The sequence below is a fragment of the Danio rerio genome, chromosome 5 (genome assembly GCF_049306965.1).
Source record: "Danio rerio strain Tuebingen ecotype United States chromosome 5, GRCz12tu, whole genome shotgun sequence".
Taxonomy (NCBI): Eukaryota; Metazoa; Chordata; class Actinopteri; order Cypriniformes; family Danionidae; genus Danio; species Danio rerio.
Window position 1 is genome coordinate 30,768,986 of NC_133180.1, and position 17,154 is coordinate 30,786,139.

The 17,154-nt window shown below is 36.7% G+C and overlaps 1 protein-coding gene across 3 annotated transcripts in view; it reads right to left on the reverse strand.

The window, feature by feature from the left end:
- Positions 1–1,776: 1,776 nt before the first annotated feature.
- Positions 1,777–17,154, reverse strand: part of adamts8a (ADAM metallopeptidase with thrombospondin type 1 motif, 8a) — a 191,012-nt gene continuing 175,634 nt past the window's right edge. For 2 of the 3 annotated variants that reach the window (XM_073952223.1, XM_073952221.1), the window contains 6 exons: positions 16,026–16,190; positions 11,672–11,970; positions 8,175–8,361; positions 7,830–8,002; positions 7,163–7,338; positions 1,794–4,633 (listed from right to left, as the gene is read on the reverse strand). In XM_073952223.1, coding sequence (XP_073808324.1) covers positions 3,898–4,633; positions 7,163–7,338; positions 7,830–8,002; positions 8,175–8,361; positions 11,672–11,970; positions 16,026–16,190 — 1,736 coding nt within the window. In that variant the 3' untranslated portion in view covers positions 1,794–3,897. Of the gene's footprint in view, positions 4,634–7,162; positions 7,339–7,829; positions 8,003–8,174; positions 8,362–11,671; positions 11,971–16,025; positions 16,191–17,154 lie in introns of all 3 variants that reach the window. The other variant, XM_021476490.3, reaches the window with a different exon arrangement.

Consider the following 17,154-nt stretch of genomic DNA (forward strand, 5'->3'; position numbering starts at 1 on the left):
ATACGCCTCATTTTCTATTTAATTATGATTTTTAAATAGTGCATTTTAGTGCCATTATAAGCACTATTTTTAGCTAAATTAGTCATCATAACGACACATATGTATCAAAAATATTTTCAAACAATTTAGAATAAAAAATGTGAAATACTTATTTATTAAATACCAATTTTTAACATCACATAACATCATTAGAAAAAAAAAATAGAATTCGGTTAAAGTTTTAAATAGCCTTTTGTTAACTGGTCAGCACATTCAACTATCCTCAGAATTTGTCCATTTCTGTAAAAAAAAAAAAAAAATTTGAAACATAATAATAGGGCAGCATGGTGGGCGCAGTGGGTAGCACAATCACCTCACAGCAAGAAGGTTGCTGGTTTGAGCCTCGGCTGGGTCAGCTGGCATTTCTGTGTGATGCTGCGCGTTCTCTCTGTGTTGACGTGGGTTTCCTCAGGGTGGTCTGGTTTTTTTCCACAGTCCAAAAACATGCAGTAAAGGTGAATTACCGGTTTGTGAACATTCAGGATGTCTGAATCAAGGTTGCAGAAAAAAACCTGCGAGGGAATGACATCTGATGCTGTACGGAGTTTGTTGTTGTATTAGAGATAAGTTGTACTAATTACATATTAAATATATTATTTACATAATGCTTTCAGCGTATTATAATAGCTTGTCACCCAGTGATAAGCACAGTTATTCAGCAAAATTAACATTAAAGCGAGCGGCGTTCGTCTGACAAGTCCATTTGTGATAGCACCCTTCCATGCGCGTCCAGCCCAAAATATACAACTCTCATTGAAACTTCAAGTGATTTTACATGAGAGAAGTTAAGGCCTGCAAGTCTTTGGATGATTACAATTTTGTTCTGTGTGGTCATGTGCAAGAAATAATGTTCCATGATTACCACATTCAAAACTTTGTAGTGCTAAATATCGAGGTTTTGCCTGGCCAAGGACAAGGAAAGAAAACGGAACTGTAAAAGGCCTGGGTAATCATTTACTAGCAAACCAGCTGCATTCTGACACCTGTATGGCAGGGTAGGTAAACAGATTTTTACATTTCATTCTAAGCATTCAGTGTTCTCAGTTTAATTCACCATATTTAACTGTTTTTGCTGAAATCATTGCTGAAATTAAAAACAAGAAATGTGTATGATTCAGCATCGTGTGAACTCACCTCATATAAAATGAGAACTGCAGAGTCCGGCATTTTTAATTAGGTTCTTACTCCATTCAGTTCTTCTGATGGCTGTTGTTTGCTATTAAAACTGGTCTTTTTTTGCAACCGGTATGCGCGCTTTAACCTGTGTGACGTCATGTGTGACGTAGGTTGGTAATTACGCCATAGGTGAATTTTTCAGGAAAAAGTGCTAGATGTAGAATAAAAGTTTCTGGTAAGACGTTTTCTCTATTTAAAAACAATACAGTAGGGAAAGATGACTTGTTTTACGTCAGATTGTATGTTTTCTTTCACAGCTGTTGGACTTATGAACAATAATAGTTTGCACTGGCCAAAACTGATTCCACTTGGTCAAAAAGCCTTCTTCGATGGGTTATTTTTTCAATATATGATGGCATACCAGTCAAAATAAAATAAATGAGCTCATGTGTGACAAATTCTGGACCTTTGTCAGTGAGGAGTGGGTCTTTCGAACCACCCGAACCCCCCCTGGCTACATGCCTGTGACTTCAGTTTTTTTGTTTTGTTTGCTTAAATGCTGTACCTGTATGTGTTTGTATTCAGTTAACATCTATGAGCTAAATGACTGTTCAATGTGTTGACATGGAGGGTTTTCAAAACAAATAAAGAACAAATTTTATTGTAGACACATATTTATTTGATTTAATTTCATACATCAATCATGTATAAGATAGACAGCAGCATCAAGAGAAAAAAAACATTAGGTGTCGAAGGTAGAAAAATAAATAGCTTGTAAAAGGAAGCTATAACAATAGCATTGTGCAGACCTTCACTGAAGGGATAGAATGCTTTAGTCTCAAATATGCACCATTTCAAAGCTTGCATACTTCTAATTCAATTGGAATGAAAATCTTTTCTCTTATATTTAATCATTTTATAGGTCATTTTAGTTACATTTTCCAACTATGCAAATTTGAAAATTATAATTTTGCAACTAAGTATTAAATTTCATTTCATTTCACCACATGTGAAATGACACTTTATTGAACAAATATCAGTGCTCTTTACGCTAAAGGGAAAACTTCTCAGAAATATCAGGCATGTCTGCTCAGCACTACTGCATCTAAATGATCTCCTGACCTATACTTGTCTCATTAAATAGAAAAATAATATTTATTTACAACATTTAGATTTTTATTTATTTTCTCCTCTTTTATGGTTGATCGATTTTCAAATGTATTAAAATAGTGCCAACTAAAGCTCGGAAGAGTAAAGACAAATGAACAGAATACAGATTGCAAAGATGCATGCAATCTCAATGTTTTTCACAGGAAATGTATTTCCTCTTTAGATGTCATTGCAATTATTTTGAGGGCACATGTGTGTTCAATAACATACAGTAATTATCCACTTCTACGTGATCATTTACAATAAATTACTTCCTCAAGTAAACTCACACATGCCAGTATCAGTTATATTATATGATCCCTTTATAAGTCATATGCACCAGTGGATGCTAATAATAAAAAAGGAATTAATTTAAGGCACATTTGCAGTCTTTACACTGTTGCACTCTGTGTGGGATAGCTTGTTGCCAAATGGCTGAATTATATTACAAAAAGACTAACAGTGTGTAAGAGAGGGCGATTCCACATTAATTCTTCATTACAAACTAAAATCATTCATTCGTAACCAAGCTTTTAAGGTAAATTGAGCATATATGTATGCGTTCCAACAGTTCTTTTACAGATAGGTAAAGAACTGTACCTCCAAATACTGTTTCCAGTGTTGTAATATGAAAAATCGGAAAGCCTTTGAGAGTAATACAGGTATTAAAGTAAAGTAGTAGGTATTGATAAAAAATAAACTCGAAGCTATAAAAAAATGAAAATAAATGGGAATTCAATTAGTCTAGCATGTATAAAGACACTAAATTGTAGTCAGGTATGGACAATTTAATGAAGGTGGATGCTCTGACTGTAGCTCTAGCATAGATTGTATCTTTAAGAAGATGCTTTTATCTAATGCAGGGATCACCAAATTTGTTCCTGGAGGGCCGGTGTTCTGCAGATTTTAGCTCCAATCCTAATCAAACACATCTGAACTAGCTAATCAAGGTCTTACTAGGTATACTTGAAACACACAGGCAGGTGAGTTGAGGCAAGTTGAAGCTAAACCCTGCAGGGACACCGGCTCTTCAAGACCGAGATTGGTGACCCCTGATCTGAAGCAACACACACCTGTGAACATACAGCCCAGAGTTGTGGGTTCCCCAGGGAGCAGATGGGGGCTGATTGCTGGTTATTCACTCCCCCCACCTACAATGTATGCCTGTGCTAGGACTTGTGACCATCTCTTTAAACTTTAGGCCATGGCTATTCCTTTCACTGAACATTTGGACTCAATTTAGATGTGTATTAATCTGCACTGTATAACGGAGGTATGCGAGAGATGTTTGAACAGAATTTCAGCAGGTTTGTTCCAAAGGACTCCTCTCTAAACAACTGTTAACTTTATGAAGCTTGTCTTGACTGAGGTAGATCTCCGTGGGAAGTTACCTTTGTGGTTATAATTAAACTTGACAGAGAATTAGACCATTACATAGGTAATATTTAAAATAAAATGCCCTGGTTATGCTTGATAAGTGATCTCCGATCTAACGCTCTATCTCTAAGAGCACTTTTTGTTTTGAAGTTTGGTGGTGACAAGTCACTACATACGCATCCCACCACCTCCTCCATTCTATTACATAAGTCAGCTTCAGCAGTCCTGGTAAAAGCAGTCTCCTACAGCTACCTCTGGCCTCTTGTCTGGATTGCACTTCTGAGGTTCTAGAACCTTGCCAGCATAGTCTAAACAGACTACAGTGCGGTGGCGCTCTCCGGGTCCGCAAGTCCGTGAGCATGCAGACCATGGCCCCATTTGCCACATGGGACAGGGCAAATCTCCACAAGGCCGGATGTCTGCCGGTCGAAGATCGGCATCACAGAGGTAAGACAGAGAGCCCTCTCCATCTCTACATTCCACGCTTCTCCTGGACCATCCAGCACCACAGCTCTTGGAGCACTCGGACCACTCGCCCAGAACCCAATCAAATCCCCCAAAAGGCGAAATCACATGTGTTGAAATTCTGCTTTCAGTGCCAGGCTTGCTAAAAGGCACATCCCTTGGCAAAAAGAATGTATACTTGATTCTAGGCGGCGAGATGTCACCAGCAGTAGACAGCAGCTGGATGGTGATGGGTTCCTGAAGTCTGTGAAAGCTTAGAAGTCGCTCCAGGGTGGTGGAGGAGCCACTGTATCTAAGCATAGCACCGGGAACTGGGACGTCCTGCTCTGCCATTGATACTGAGAAATTCCCATTCAGGATGTAGGTTCCGTCTTGAGCTTTAACTGCTAAGTAGTTGCCATCATGTGGGATGCCTCGATGGCTGCGTTGCTTTATGTCAATATTAGTCGCCCCAGCTGGAATGGTAACAATATCAATGTAGCCAATACTGTGGAGACATTAGCAGAAAACAGTTTATGAAAACCTGGAGAGATGTGGACGATATATCAGTATCATACTGGTTACTGGCCAACCATACATTCCTAAAAGTAAAAAGTGCTTTATTTGCAATAATTAATCCATGAAAACCTTTAACAGCCACAAGAACTTTTCACTGCACAAAAGGTCTATGATAGTAAAAGAAACGTTCTTGAGGTTATTTAAATGTTCTTTACACCACTCAGGGTTTCTGCAGGTTTAATCAAGTCAAATTTAAGACTTTTTAAGACCCCGTTAAAACTATTATGAATTAAATTTTAGACTTATACAGGGCGGGCAGCACGGTGGCGCAGTGGGTAGCATGATCGCCTCACAGCAAGAAGGCCACTGGTTCGAGCCTCAGCTAGGTCAGTTGACATTTCAGTATGGAATTTGCATGTTCTCGCTGTGTTTGCATGGGTTTCCTCCAGGTGCTCCGGTTTCCCCCACAAGTCCAAAGACATGTGCTATAGGTAAATTGGGTAAGCTAAATTTTCCTTCTGTAAATTGTGTATGTGTGTGTATGGATGTTTCCCAGTTGGGTTGCAGCTGGAAGTGTATCTGCTGTGTAAAACATATACTGGACAGGTTGGCAGTTCATTCCGCTGTGTCGACCCCTGATTAAATTTTTTTTTTTTTTTTAATGACAAGTTTAACATTGTTAAAAGTTTATTTATTATGGAGACAATGACATAAATAACCAAAAATAAACATTTGTTGACCTTAGGTCCAAATTGATTAAGTATAGTGTATCATGTAAAGTGATATGTGGCTCTGTTATTATAATGAGGAATAGTGTAATTATTTTTCTTTTTCTTTCCCTGATAAGGGAATTTCATTTAGAGAAATTGTTGTAAAATTGGCGAACAGCTATTGTAAATCGGATCTTGCAATAAAAATAAATAAATTAAAAAAAAAAAAGTTTTGAGATGAATTGTTGGTAATTGGATGGTGTTGACTCGATTGGGTAGCTTTACTTGGACAGAGGAAAATTAAGACCCGTTTAATATTATTTAAGACCTACAAGACAATATTTCAGTGTATTTAAGACTTTTTAAGACCCCACGGGGAACCTGTTCCTTTCACACAGCAACAATACTGTATTTGTCAGTCCTGTGTCTGACTCATTAATACAGTTGCGTTCACACACATTTTGTTATTTTTGGTACCTTGACTGGTGCTTTGGTATTTTGTCGTCTGTGCTTTACTATGCTCAATTTTTACTATAGCATAAAATGCATCAGATTTTGTGTGACTTTAGGCATTTGTCTTCATTTTCTGCAAAACTGTCAGCAACTAAAAATTGGGGCAAAATCATGCAATGTTTACCCGATACAACTGGTCTGTCCAAGAAAATGGTCAATATTTACTACATAAATGAACAAAGCCTAAGATTGGCTGATTTTTATGGTTATGTCATAGTTTATGCAAAAAAAAAGAAATTGATGAAGCCTATTCATCTTTATGTTACATACAGTAATTACATGTAGTAATTTGGCAGTTTATATGAATGAATACAGTTGAAGTCAGAATTATTAGCCCCCGTCTGAAATATTTTTTCTTCTGGAATAAAAGCAGTTTTTAAATTTCAAAAACCATTTTAAGGTCAAAATATTAGCCCCTTTAAGCTTTATTTTTTTTCAATAGTCTACAGAACAAACCATCATTATACAATATCTTGCCTGATTACCCTACCTGCCTAGTTAACTTAATTAACCTAGTTAAGCCTTTAAATGTCACTTTAAGTTTTACTGTATAGAAATGTCTTGAAAAATATCTAGTAAAATATTATGTACTGTCATCATGGCAAAGATAAAATAAATCAGGTATTAGAGATGAGTTATTAAAATTTTATGTTTAGAAATGTGTTAAAGTATTCTCTGCCTTAAACAGAAATTGGGAAAAAAATAAACAGGGGGGCTTATAATTCTGACTTCAGCTGTATATGTTAGGTGTATGAATACATAAAAGAATCTGGTAAATCATTTGAACCAGAAGCACACTCTCTGAAAGGACCACAGTTTTAGCTCAAGCTCTTCTTGAAGGCTCTCCTGAAGAAAACAAACTGTCTCCATCTTGCATGGCCTGAGGGTGAGTTTATTAACATTAAATTTGAATTTTGAGTGATCAATCCTTTTAAGAACTTTTCACTGATGATTTTATGATGGTGGGCCCCATACAAATGGTTCTTCCAGAACACAATTCTGAATATTGGATGTATTAACAGATATTAACTCATAGTGGGTCATTAATTGCTTAAGCCCATCATCAACATTTACATTTTTCCTTAAACACTTACCAAAGTTAATCTTTAAAACTACTAACAAAACTAATTTTTTAGCAAATCTCAAAGTGAATAGCCATTTCTCACACTGAAATATGGTACCCTGATGCCTAAAATCAGAATTTCATATCAGTTATATCAGCAGCTCTCGCCTTTCCCAGTGTTTATATTTCTTTTTTTTTAAATGAATTGCTTAAAAATATGATTTTCACTTACGTAGCTTTGTTTAGCGAACCACTTATTTTCCTGCAGGTTGTACCATCACCTCCACAAACACTGCACTTGTCCAGCTTTTCATTGGAACCTATCACCTGGTCACATCCGGCTTTGATGCACTGGCCCTGAACACAGATGGATGTGGTATCTGGCCCACAGGTGGTGCCATCCACAACCTGCCCAGCATATAGAAAAGACGAGTGTCAGAATAGACAGAAACCTTCAACAAATGTTTCAAGAAATAATGTGTATTTTTATTGCAATGGCAGCCTAAGTGCTCCAGTGTATTCTGTTCTCACATAATGGCTATTCCACATAAAGCAGAATCGCCAGAACTCTGGGCTGATGATGCAAAACTAACAACATTTCAGCTGTATCTGAAATATCAGTTACAGAGGTGCACTCAAGAGCTTAAGCAAGTAGCTGGACTGTAGGGTTGGGGTGCTCAGGTTTCACATTTTACAACAGGGAAAATATTTCATGCATGAGAGTTTAGTGGGAGTGTAAAGATATCAATGGGCATGTGGCGAGAGGGAAGTCTAAGAGAGCGACCGTCTGACATCTTAGTAAAGCTTTAGAGCAGGCAGAGACTAAAATTAATTTCACATATCGTTCTTATTGCTGATCGGATTAGATTAAAAGTAAAATGTCTTCAATGGATGTGCACCTTGGCTTCAAACACTTTGAATTCATTGCTTCCTTTGGCTCGGCAGACAAGTTTGCAGCGGTCTCGTGGAGAGACACCAGAATATTTGGGGATCCACTGCTTTATGTTCCCTTTAATGTCCATGTAACGGTCACTGTTATACTTCTCACACTGCTCCTCTCTGAAGCTTTTTCCTGTGGATTAAAAAAAGGACACAGGTGCATCTCTGAGAATAAATGTTATAAGAAAACTGCACGGTCTTTTGACCTCATGGCTTCATTCTCTCCACTCACTCATTCTCTAACCCTCAATAATGCGACCTATGCTATCTAAAGTGAGTATGGAGGTTTATTTATAAAATGTTACCATGGTCTTCTGGGCAGGTCTGAGTATTGCAGGACTGGTATTTGACCCTCTGTCCCACACAGTACAATCCTCCATTCTGTGGTACAGGAGAAGTGCACTCTCGATGGGAAAACTCCACACCCCCACCACATGTTCGTGAACATGGCCCCCAAGGGCCCCACTCTCCCCATCCACCATTGACGGGCACCTGGGACACAAAATAGAGGCTGTTAGATTTCACAATAAAATGTAACAAAGTACAAAATACAGTACAATGATATTGTAAATTATATATATATTGTTTATATATAACAAATTTTGTTTTGTATATATATATATATATATATATATATATATATATATATATATATATATATATATATATAATTATTATTATTATTATTACTTATAAAAAAATTCTTTTGAAGAAAGTCTTATTTGTTTAATTTCAGCTAGAACAAAAACTATTTTTAATTTTTTAAAAACCATTTTAACCTCTTACGGTTCAATATGTTTTTACATGCATTTTTTATTTCTCTTTGAAATTTCGGCTTATTGAAACATAACTAGAATAAAAACCTAAGTAACATCTTTTGATATGATGTATGTTTTAGAGAAAAATAATGTCCATATATGTGGACTAATGGTTCGAATTTACATAAAACACTTTTTTCCTGACTGTTTTGTAATGCATATTTAACAGATTTAAAAAAAAAAATGTTTTGATTATCAGAGAGTAAAACAACCTTTTTTCCCCACTTTGGACATTTTAAAATAGTGTTTGGGACATTTCATATGCTGCAAAACAGTAGCAGGATGACACTGTACAGGGATGTCAGTAACAAAATAAAAAACATTCTATTCTATTCTATTTTAAGTATTTTAAATAGCCACTTAAGAGCTAAAATGTGCTGTCCATGTATGTGGTCACAAAGCCCTAGGAGGTTAAGGTCAAAGTTATTAGCCCCTTTTAGCTATTTTTTTTTCAATAGTCTACTGAAAAAACATTGTTATACAATAACTTGCCTAATTACCCTAACCTGTCTAGTTAACCTAATTAACCTACAGAAGTTAACCTTTAAATGTCACTTTGGGCTGTATAAAAGTGTTTTGAAAAATATCCAGTAAAACATTATTTACTGTCAACATATCAAAGATACAATAAGTAAGTTATTAGAAATGAGTTATTAAAACTATTATGTTTAGAAATGTGTTGAAAAAAAAATCTTCTCTCCGTTAAACAGAAATTGGGAAAAAATAATTCAGGGGGGCTAATTATTCTGACTTCTACTGTATTTTTTTTTGTGAAAAAAATCAGCTATACTAGATTTCTTCAGTCTTCAACTACACAAGCTTCACATGTGAAAAACACAAGTTAAAGAGTGAAAATCAACTTTTGGAAGCTGTTTGGACTAAACTGTGTTAAGGTATTGTGTGTACACAGTCCTATTAGGGTGTTAGAAACACAACAAGTCTCTTTTTTAAGAAAATGTTGTCGCTAAAATAGGATCCAAATCCCTCCAATTTTATGTATGCATGTGTGTGTGTACTGCTAACGGCATTTGTGTGTGACTCCTTGTTTCAGAAAGGCTTGAATAAACTCCACAAATACATCAAATTAACTTTTTTTGGTATTTTTGACTAATCCTTCATGTCTCTATCACTAACGGCTGTTTATCCGACATAATGCATGAGAAGCAGACGTGCACGTTGGAGAGGTGGGTAGGGAAAAGCAGCTCATTTGGGATTTAAAGCCACAGGCTACAAAAGCAATGTATTTTTTTGTAAAGATTGTAGCTGCATCTCAAATGGCACACTATACACTATGTACTTATGCACTTACACACTCAACAGCATAGTATATGTATGTAGTGTCGTCCCAAATGGAGTACTAATGTTTTTTACTAAGCGGAAATTCAAAGCGTTTCCTTGATGATGTTTGACGGTTGCCAAATCAGTGAAATAAATGACCAAACAATCAAATAATACCTGCCATAAATATAACCGCATTCACCATCGGGAGCCACTATAATCACTCGCATAAAAAAATTTTGCTTCCACCATTCAAAATAAATAAAATTATCCAACATGCTCTGCTACGTTAGCAAACCTGCGGTCGTTGAGTGCGTGAAGTGTCTATCTTTACACACTTCATTTTACCGGCTGAATGAGTGCATCATCCGCGTAATTAAAGTGCACTTTTTTTAATTATTTTTAGAGTTTTCAGTGTGAACGCACTACTTACACTATTTATACTACAAAAATGGCGTAGAATAGTGCATAAGTATGCGATTTGGGACGCAGTTAGTGTCTATCCTTCTCTGCCTATCCTTTAGAAATAATTTTACAATGATGAATTTGTGCTCAGGATGCATTATCAATGTTGAAGCAAATGTTTGTGGTACATTATTTGACCATTTACGTGTACAATATTATATTACAATATAAATCTCACTTTTGATCAGTGTAATACTTGCTTGTGAATAACATTATATAAAAAATAAATAAATCTTAGTGGGCCCAAACTTGCATGTGTACATACTATATATATATATATATATATATATATATATATATATATATATATATATATATATATATATATATATATATATATATATATATATATATATATATATATATGTGTGTGTGTGTGTGTGTGTGTGTGTAAAAAGAATGTTACATACTGTATAAATTTATAAATGTTAAATGTCTGTGTAACTTATAAATTCAAATGATATTTATTTATTGTTTTCTGTGTATTATTGAAGACTTTGTCACGTGCGGTGCTCATCTTGACCCCTGATCTAGCCTTGCAAAGTGCTCCTAAACATCACTTCCAGTAAGCGTAGTGCTGACGGAATGTGAGCATACCACACTGCATTTCTGTCAGGGTTTTTTATGACTTGGCTGAGGGATGCCTTCTCACAGCCAGGCCGTCTGGGATCACAAGCTGTATTTTTTTTTTTACACACTACACCAAAAATAATCACACTTTTTAAAGAGGCTTTGCTGAATACAATGCAACTGCATCTTAAATGGAAGGTTCAAAAATAATTGAGCTTTTCAAGGGCTCCATCTACATAAACCTACTTTCACTTTGGCATTTAAATGCTGGATATAAAAGTAGATTGGTTATTTTAAGCTGCAAAAAGCCTGGTTGCGATCCAAGAAGCGGAATGAGTTTTATTTCTGTAGGTGAAAAACGCAGTCTGACTCTTCTGTTCTGAGCACTCAGACACTCTTTCAAACATGTAAACATTACGGTGAAAAGAGTATGTCTGAAGAAGGGGAAATATCTAAAAGTTTTGAAAGAACTGAGAGACAGAACAGATAATTGAGACAGTATGCAACGGTAGAAAGAGTGACGCACAAAGGGGCTATAAGCACGACATCAGATATTTTTTAATAGTGGCGCCCATAAATCTGTGCATGGGTGTTTCCAGCCATTTTTTCTGCATATGTGCTGACAGGTAAAGGGTGATAAAACTGGATGACGCACAAACACACATGCATACCTTCTGCTCTCCCGCCTCTTCCATTGCACTCGACAGACACAAACCCTCACGACATCGCCTGTCTTCCCCACATGGAGTGCCATCAGCCCAGTGAAGGCTTCCATTCCGAGTTGTGCACTGAATCTTTCCTTCCTCTCGACACCACAGCTGTACACAAGTCTGATCTGCGGGGGCATTGGAACAGTGGGTGTATTTGTTTCCAAACGCCTGCTGGCACTGCTGGTCTAGACCAAATGTATGACCAGGGAGCTCAGCAGCTAAAGGGATGGTCATTTCAGGAGGATCCAGCAAACAGTCACCTGAAAAACACACACACATGTTCTTATTCAGCTGCACATTTCTAGAGATTGCTTCAAATTCAACCCAGTTTCTGTAAAGATTAGTATTGGATTGAAAATCTGAATTTCTTAGCTGGTTAATCTTTGATCTGTACTGTAGGTCCATCAAGCTTAATTCAGTTAAGTGCATGTAAAACAATCATCAATTTTACCACAATTCATAGCTTTAAATAAACATTAACAAACATCAATAACACAGTGAAATGGATACATTATGAAGTCACTCAATCTGTGTTTAAATGTCAACAAAACAACTTGTAAACAACTCAAGTATTACATATAATCACTTATAGTCCGCCAGCAGCGTAGTGAGGCACTGAGCATGCGTTTTACACAAATCGATAAGCATTCAATTTTTTTCAAAAGCTCTAACATTTAGAGAAGTGGTTGCTTTTGGAAGGGCGCTGGCATTTTCATCTGTGCAAATATGCTTCAGTTGACATGTACCCTAAGAGTAGGGAAGAAGGAAGAGATAGGGTGGAGGAGGGAAGCTGGAAACCTGTCATTGGGTGGAGTTGAGTTGGCTGAATATACACATATATAGACATAATATGAGGTTTGTGCATGTTAGAATCTATGTCCATGAGTTGATATGAACAGTGAGTGAGCACGGTAAAGTTAGGAATCTTTCAAGTGAAAATGATATTATGCGTGCATACTAGAAACTCATACTGTGTCGCTATTTATATTTAAACTAAATTTATAAGCTTTTGTTATTTAAAGAGCTCCTATAATGGGTTTTTGAAAATGACCAAAATTGCTCCTCGACCAATAGCAACAGACTGGGCCATCAGACCAATCAGCAAAGATTAGCATCGCGCTAAGGAGGGTTTTGGGAACAAATGAATCGTTGAACAAATCATATGGGAGTCGTTGGGAAAATTAGGTTAAAAAAATGCATATATAACAATGAAATTCTCCCAAAACCAAAATATGACATTTTTAATGCATAATAGGGGCTCTTTAAACATTGAACATCAAAGCACAAAGAGAACTTGTGCGGGAGATCTGAGAAATGCTCAACTGAACAAATAAATTTAAAGATGTGACATGCAAATCAATTCTGACTTCTCAATGGTGAAACTCCATTATGACCAAAAAGAATTAATAAATAATCCACCTCTCTGACTTAAGAAGTATTCAATGGGTTAGCATTAGAACGTAAACATTCGGGAAATGTGGATTCTCATAATGTAAAGACATCTTATTCTTGCTGTCTTTGTTTTAAATATTATTTAAACCACAATAGTCACTGGCTGAATAGCTATAGCTTTATGCTAAAACTACTGTAAGACACAAAAAAAAAACCTGAAAAGCACTGTTTCTTTTAGCAGTATTTTTGCTCAAATGTATTCATTATGTACTGTATTTTGTATTTGAGTTTTTTCCTCTATTTTTATTAGACAAATATCCAGTTTTTTACTAAACATATCATATACTGAACCAAAGCCGTGACCCTAAAACTGTGAGAAGTCTGTATTGTTGCAATACCCAGTCTGAACAATAACACATACATTTGGTTTGAACTGTTGCTATTGACTGATTGTTTACCTCAACTAAAATGATCTTTTATATTCAGCTATCTAAAACAGGTGTGCACGTTAGCTTAAGGGGACTATTTTCATAGCAGAGAGATCTTGCTCTACCTTCTCTCTTCTCAACGTGCGCATCTGGAGATTTCCATTATGTAACCTACTATTGTGGAGCCTCAGTTAGCTCACTCTAGAACAAAAAAAAATGAATCAGCAACAAAAGAAAGTTTAATTTCACTATATGGAATGTCTACCAAGAGTCCTTCCCAAACATCGTTTTATCCATATGGATAAAGATATGGAGACAGCATAATGCCTTGAAACAATTATGCAGACTCCTTGACTCCCTCTGTGTTTTTCCAACATTGATACTGTGAAATCTAATTAGGCTTAAAGTATTGAGGACACCTTAATTTCTAAGGTATTAAACATTTGAAAAGGGTTCAATATGGCTTTGCACACCTAAATGAATGTTATGAATGCTTGGTAATGAAAGGCTTTCGCTGAAACGGATACCGGCATAAAAACAATGGAAAATAACAGGCTTGAAGCCGTATCAGTTCACAGTCTACCTGTGGCAACAGTATGGCCGGTAAAGACGGCATGTGCTTGGCCTCGCATACTGTCTCTGTGAGGGAAAACAGTTGTTAAACCTGGAATGTGTGAGTCACTGAAGATGAGTCAGTGGAAGAGCGGGAACGAGAGAGTGTAGACTGAGATATCAGCGGAAATAAATCAACAACTGGAGAAAGTATGTCTACCATATTTCCTGAGCTGTCACTTTTTCGAATCTGAGCTCATCTTTGTTGTGAATTGCTGTAGTTTATTTAAATCGTGGTTAACATTACGTATCTCTGACAGAGTCTCAACATGTTCCCCTGGCAATGGCATATTGTTTCATGAATTGACAAATTATGAAATCATATTTCATAGATAAGAAAAAATAAATATGCACACTAATGTTCAAAATCAGGGGATCAGTACGATTTCTTTTATAGAAAGTGTTCCTTTCACTCAGCAAGGAAACATTAAACTGATCAGAAAAGCTTCATTTTGATCCATTAATTAAACTTAAATTAATCCATTATTAGTCCTTTGTACGTTTAATTCAATAAAATATCATGGAAAGATTCATCCACTTGTTTTGAACAGATTAGCCACAGCCATATCACCCTGCAGCCCAAGACTGGTTGCTCACTGAAGCTAACAATGGCTGAAATTAGTCAGTACCTGGATGGGAGATCACATGGTAGAGCTAGGTTGCTGTTGGAAGTGGTGTTAGAGAGGCCAGAAGGGGGTGCTCAACCTGCAGTCTGTGTGAGTCGTAATGCCCCAGTATAGTGCAGGGGACACTATACTGTCAGTGAGCGTCATCTTTCTAAAGAGACGTTAAATCTAGGTCCTGACACTCTGTGGTAATTAAAAATTCCATGGCACAGTAGTGGTGTAACCCCGTTGTTCTGGCCATATTCCCTTAATCGTCCTTTACAGATCACGGCCTCCTAATCAACGCCATCCACTGAATTGGCTCTATCACTGTCTCTTCACTCCACTTATAGCTGGTGTGTGGTGAGCGCACTGGCGCCATTGTCATGTGGCTGCCGACGCATCAACCAAGTGGATGATGCACACTGTTGGTGGTGTGGAGAGCCCCCGCCCACTCATGATTGTGAAGCCCTTTGGGTGTATGGCTATAGACAATAAAAGCTCTATATAAATACACACATTACATTACATTAATATTCATAATATTAAGAAATCAGAATAATAAAATCTGAATAATTTGAAAATGATGGCTGTAAAAAATCTAGCTTTGTTATCGCATGGAAAAATTTAACATCTTAAAATAAAACGGTTATTTTTAATGACATTTTCTGTATTTTTGATCAAATAAATGTGGTTTTGATGAGCATAAGAGAACCGGGCTCTTCGTGACCCCAAACTTTTGAACCATAGTTTGTGTATTTATATAGTACACGAGTAGACAAAGTGAGTGAGAGTGAGCTTACTCTGCAAAGACTGTTAGTTTTGACACTCTCAGCAAAATTACACAGTGTGGTCCCACCAGCCCATTATTAGTGGTTAGGGAGTAGGTTAAGACAGAAGAGGCATTTAAACAAGAAACGTGCAAAACACTGAAGGAAAGTCAATTCATAAAACACAGGCATCTACATTATAGAGATTTTTCACCGCACATTAAGATCAAAATTACACAGTAGCTTCTCTGTGACATGTTTCCATTAACTTTAGAATGACAGATTTACAATTCAAGCCAAATGGCTCAAAAACTTCACTCAGTGTTATTATTTTTTTTCTCTCCGGGTCTCTGGGATATATGCACCATTATGTGCCAAAACCAAACAAAAACTGAAAACCAAAAGAAAACCCACTCAGTTACACAAGGGCAAAATTGGTTTTCGTAAAATATTTAAAGAAGGGAAATAATGAAAACAGTATCTCTAGAGAACCAGAGAAGAATCCTACCGTGGCCATTGTCGAAGAACTCTGTGATGTATAATGCGCTACATGGAGACCAGGGAAGAGTTTTGTTGAGATGGACAAAGAAAGGAGCCATTGTATGCCCATAGAGATGCCCGAACCATTTCTCGCAGTTTTTCGAATCATCATGTGGCATGCTGAGTACATGGCCTGGAAAAAAGTAGAAAAACAGACAGATGTACTTGTACAGTGTAATAACTTTTCCACATTGCTGTGCTCCTCATATAACTTTCAAGGATGTCCATCACTGCTACATACTGTGTAGTTTTTACCTTTCATTTACGGTGCATTCAAATAGATAACAACACTATAGCTATTACTACAATTTGGTGATTTATCCCAAGGGCAAAGGTTGTATTTTGAACACCTACTGTATCTGTATGTGCATATTCTGTATGGGTTTTTTTTTCTTGCTTTCAAGAGTTCACACTTAGATATTGCTTGATAATATTAGCAGGTTTGGCATGCTGTCCCAGGAGAGAACCCTCAGCTGGGAGGTAATTAAGCCCAGGGCCCCCGCCTGGTCGAAAAGCATGCAAGGGGGATCAGTACGAGATCAGGTAGTTCTCGAGAGCTCCCCCTGATAAAGGAGAAAAGGGGGGAGATAGGATGGATGGGGGATTCTTCGGAAAATGAAGATAAAGTAGTAATTCTAGACAGGCTATTTTATTTATACTGAGTTTGGATTAATCTGATTGGCTTACTACTAATTTTGGATGGGAAACCAGCCGCGATCAATCATATAACGTGCTCCTCTCGAAATTAGTTTGTCGAAACTTCACTTAGTTTGTAATAATTATTAAAAAACAAATTCCTCAAATGGAATTTTAAGGACGTAATTGAAATGATAATGACATATTTTGATAATGATAGCTTTGGATAAAAGTGTCTGCTAAATGAGTAAATAAATGTACCAAGATTAATGGAGGCCCACCTAATTAACTTAGACCCAAAATAAGTACGAAATTATGTACAAAAGTGTCCTTAGTGTGTGTGTGAATGAGAATGTACGGGTGTTTCTCGGTGATGGGTTGCAGCTGAAAGGGCATCTGCTGTGTAAAACATAGGCTGGATTCCGCTGTGGTGACCCCTGATTAATAAACGGTCTAAGCCG